The sequence below is a fragment of the Meleagris gallopavo genome, chromosome 5 (genome assembly GCF_000146605.3).
Source record: "Meleagris gallopavo isolate NT-WF06-2002-E0010 breed Aviagen turkey brand Nicholas breeding stock chromosome 5, Turkey_5.1, whole genome shotgun sequence".
In the NCBI taxonomy this organism is placed as follows: domain Eukaryota; kingdom Metazoa; phylum Chordata; class Aves; order Galliformes; family Phasianidae; genus Meleagris; species Meleagris gallopavo.
In genome coordinates, this window is record NC_015015.2 from 15759335 (window position 1) to 15763787 (window position 4453).

General features: G+C 34.3%; 1 protein-coding gene across 2 annotated transcripts in view; it reads right to left on the reverse strand.

Moving 5' to 3' along the window:
* Window positions 1-267: 267 nt before the first annotated feature.
* Window positions 268-4453, reverse strand: part of CPT1A (carnitine palmitoyltransferase 1A) — a 35714-nt gene continuing 31528 nt past the window's right edge. For both annotated transcript variants that reach the window (XM_010711176.3, XM_019615466.2), the window contains one exon: window positions 268-3251. In XM_010711176.3, coding sequence (XP_010709478.1) covers window positions 3165-3251 — 87 coding nt within the window. In that variant the 3' untranslated portion in view covers window positions 268-3164. The remainder of the gene's footprint in view (window positions 3252-4453) is intronic.

A 4453-nucleotide genomic window follows, 5' to 3' on the forward strand; every position in this document is an offset into this window, starting at 1 on the left:
CGCTGATTGCTAGCCTGCATTTCAGTTCACTGAAAATTTCCTAGCAGTCTTTTCCCACCTCGAATTGTTTTTATTAAACCTGAAAAATTGTTCATTAGCATGTTCTCTGTTAACTAGCAAAGTATCTACATATAAAACACCTCTTCAATAAGCTGAGGAGTGTCCTGCTACAGCTCTGAATTGGATTTAACTACAATGATTTCACAAGCCCAGTAAAGCAAAGGAGCCTGGAAAGAAAATACAAAAGACACGAAACATTTTACTTAGTAGTGATAATTGTGAAACTTTATTTTATTTTTTTGAAGTCACTGAAGAGGGCAGAACATTGGGACAGACTATTGAATGTAAATAACCAACCACAGGAGTAAGCAAACAAGATAAAAAACAGCTGAAAGTAATACATTTTATACAAGAAAGCAATTGGTACAAAGGCTGAATTAGAACCATGATTTTCAAGGTCAGGCTTGCACACCTCCATAGTTCTGTAGAAGCCAACCCTTAAGAGTATTCAGTTTGGAATAACCTTAGTCCTGGACAATGGCAGCCTCTAAATGCACCAAATTTCTGCTATTCCATTATATTAAATAGATGAAATAATAAATTCTGCAGATTCATATTTAAAGGATTTGATCAATTCCACACTGGTATTTAACAAACAGGTTAATTTATTATTATCCAAACCTAGCCATCCCTCACTTAGAGCTCTTTTCACTAACTGAGAACAGGTGATTCAAGGTTTAGTTATGGATGAACAGTTGTTCCAAAATACAGACATTAACAATAAAGTACACTGTACCAGAAAGTTCATTCAATTCTAAATATTTTCCATTACATTCCTATGGCTTTTGAGCAAAAAAGCAAGTAGTTTTACTGTATGTACACCATATTGAACATCAAGTTTAAATTATTTATTAACAGCCTACATTCACTGTGGATTTCTAAGATTTACATCCAAAAAGCTATTTTATTTACACGCTGTTGACATCTTAAAGAATGAAATAAGATTCTATCTGTTTAGGAATTACGATCTAACTCAAATTAAAAAAGAAAAAAGAAAAAAGACACAATTAACACCACTCTTTTAAACATTTACAATAAAAAACAACTTTCCGTGCCAATTGTACTTTAAGAATGTAAAATTGCATTGATAACTGCACTAAATACAATTAGACATGAAACATTTAAAACCTGAGAGTCAAATCTAAACTTTTTCTTTTTTTTGGAAAATCCTAGAAGCCCTATGTTAATTTAAGCACAGACTGGTTAGTGGTCAATACAAAAAACAGTGCATTATTTCTGCAGCTCCAGAAAAATACATCACTATAACATTGATGCAGTAATTTGGTAAATGTTAGCTGCAGTAAGGCTTATTTTAAAGTCTCCTTTCCCACAAACTTCATCCAATCAAATAATGGGCATCTTTGGCCAATTCCTATGGGGCAACCTATATTTATTTAAGCACGTATTTGCTTATGTATGTATTTAGAACCTTTGTTGAGGTTTTCCACTTCAAACATAACAGGTGTTTCAATACCTAGATCAGAGTGGGGAAAAAAAAAACAAAACAAAAACCATGTGTAGAGGCATATCAAGTTAGCAATACTGGCCAGAAAAAGAAATCCAAAAAAACCTAATGAGAAGTTTCAAAATGAGCACAGCTCTGGAGCAACATTACTAAATATTTTGTACCTTTTACTCGCAGAAAAATAAATTTGCCCTCATGGGTGGCACTGTATCGTGTGATCTAAAAAAGTAATGACACCGATAAAGTTTGAGGAAGAGTAGCATAACACACCACATTACTTCAGTTTTGTAGCAATCATTTTACTTCTGCACTTACAAATACGGCCCTTTTTCAGTATAACTGCCTGCCCTATTCCCACCCCCATTTTTGTTGCATCTTTCAGAAGCTGTCGGACTCAAAGGGCCACTCAGAAGAGGTTTGAGAAGACCGTAATTTCCCCATTCTGGAGCTATTTTCCATTCCTTCACAGCCTGTTTCATGCAGAGAGCTGACTATGCAATTCTGGTCCTTTCAGGCTGAAATCTAGCAAACAGCAATTGCTCAGCCTCTACATGCAGCCTTGATTCATAGATTATCTAACAGGTTTGAGTTTAAATATATTTACATTCCCTAGAACCCAGAAACTCTTCTCTCAGCGAATCACTAATGCCACTCAGATCGTGAGTATCTGTAGCTCTGAAAAGTTACTCCTGCACTTTAGAGAATGGTCTTTGCCATGTAAGAGGAGATCATCTCATCAGAGCTTTAAACCTAGCTGCACCATACACAAGCAAATTCAATTCTACTTCTAACATAGCCACCTAATTTATAACTTCAGAACTAGATCTGCGTTGCTATTTCCCCTCCACAAAAATGTAAAACCAACTCCCAGTGTAAGCTTTTCTCCTGTGTTTAGGGTATTTCTTTTACTAAGGCACTGGCATGAACAAGCACACAGGTTCATTTATATGGATATAAAATCAATCATGTGGCAAACATGCTTAAAAGTAACAAAAAAAGTTTGATACCTGCTAATTTGCATATTTTACTACTTCACTGTAGCACATACTTCTTCCCAAAAAGAAACACACCAGTTGGGTGTGTTACACTAGGTTATGATTTTGGGATTTTTTTTTTCTAATCTTACGAAGAAGTTACCGTTAAAGAAGTTAATGAAGGTAAACAGCCAGAAGTATTGTCATTTGTTGAAATAAAGCAGCAGATACTCTGAAGAACATCCTGCTATTTATGCATACCAAATCAAATCTTTTAAAGGCTTTGAGTTTAAGACCTGATATGTTTTATCCCTTCCATTCTGGAATACAAGTGGACTCAAATAATTTTAAGAACAAGAAAAAAAATGAGAGAAAACTGAAGGAGTTAGAATATACATGCCTTCGTGCAATAGTGGTATACTTCATCCCTAGAAATGTATAAGATTTCAAAAGTTGCCCTTTGTGGAACTAAATGTTTCCAAACTATTAAAAGAAATAATAATCATGAAATATTCAAACCATGGCTAAGGTTTTCATAGGAGATCAACACGATGTGACTCAGTTTCTTCACCAGCTAGTGTTTTTTTGCAAACCTTCCTTTCATTCGCTGTTCAGAAGAGTTTCCATCCCATCGATGGGAGTTTGCTTCGTGGCAATAACCCAAATCATTTGGTACAGTTTTTAGGAGGTTGAAACAAACCCATGATGTCAACCATTGCTTTTTGGATGTTCTTTCCAAAGCGATGAGAATCCTTAATAAATAAATAAAAATACAATGAACTGTGCTGTCTGGTAACAGTTATAAACAAAAGAAAGAATTTTAATATTTTGTAACTTTGGAACAGAGGTTTAGATCACATATATTACCATAAAACAGGTAATTTAAACTACAGAAATTCTAATGCTATGTAAATTAATCCAGGTTTATGCTATTATTGACTGGTAAATTCTACATTATGTTGTTATGGTTTTTACACACAGAACTGAGAATCTGCCTCTGAAATCAAATGCGTCTATAGCTTTGTATCATTACTTAAAAAAAAACCAAAAACTAAAACATCTAGTTCATACAAGATGATTTTACCCAAGCCATTTCTCACAACACAAAGAATGCCCAGAAAGTATAAAACAACCTAAAAGTACTGAAAAAGAAAAAAAATTTAAAAAAAATTGCATTTGAGTTCCTATTGGAATCCTGAATCCATTAGAAAAACAACATCAAGTACAGAAAATGAAAATGAAGTCACAATTACTTAAACATTAAGAAACTATTCCAAGAGATGAACGGTACAGGGAAGAAAAAGATTATGAATATAAATCATTAGCTATATTATAAAACCTACTACAGGAAACTCTAATGATATCAAGGACAAGAACATAAAGCGTTGCCTTCTCTCTGTGGACTTTTGCCTTGACTGATAAGAGTACAGGGAAACTTAATGTATAAATTAAATGGCATCTGAAGAACAATTTGAACCACACATGAACAAAGTCATATTTTCTAATATGTAATGATTAACCAGAGGCATCAAGATTTATCAGACAAGTTAAGGTCTATGTACTCCTGCCAAAACCGAGTATGCTGGTAAGTCATAAAACAAAGGGGAAGGACAAACTGAAGCTCACTCAGTGCTGATTTCTGCAGCAGAAGGATACTGATGGATGACATCTACATTTCAATAGATGGGTGTTATTCCGATAAATTCTGATAAGTTTCCCAAGCACAGGTTAAAATTTATCCACCAACTTCCGTCAGAACTATTTAGACTAAGGTGATTCAAAGAATAAAGAGCACACCACTGTATTATCTTTACCACTGCAGCCAGAGGCAAATCAAAGCTAAACTGTAATAACAAAAACCAGGAGACACTTATATCTTACTGCTTTCGGGACAGATATGAGTCATTTCATAGGAGTGCATGTACACAAACATGACCTTAGGCTTTTTTTTTTT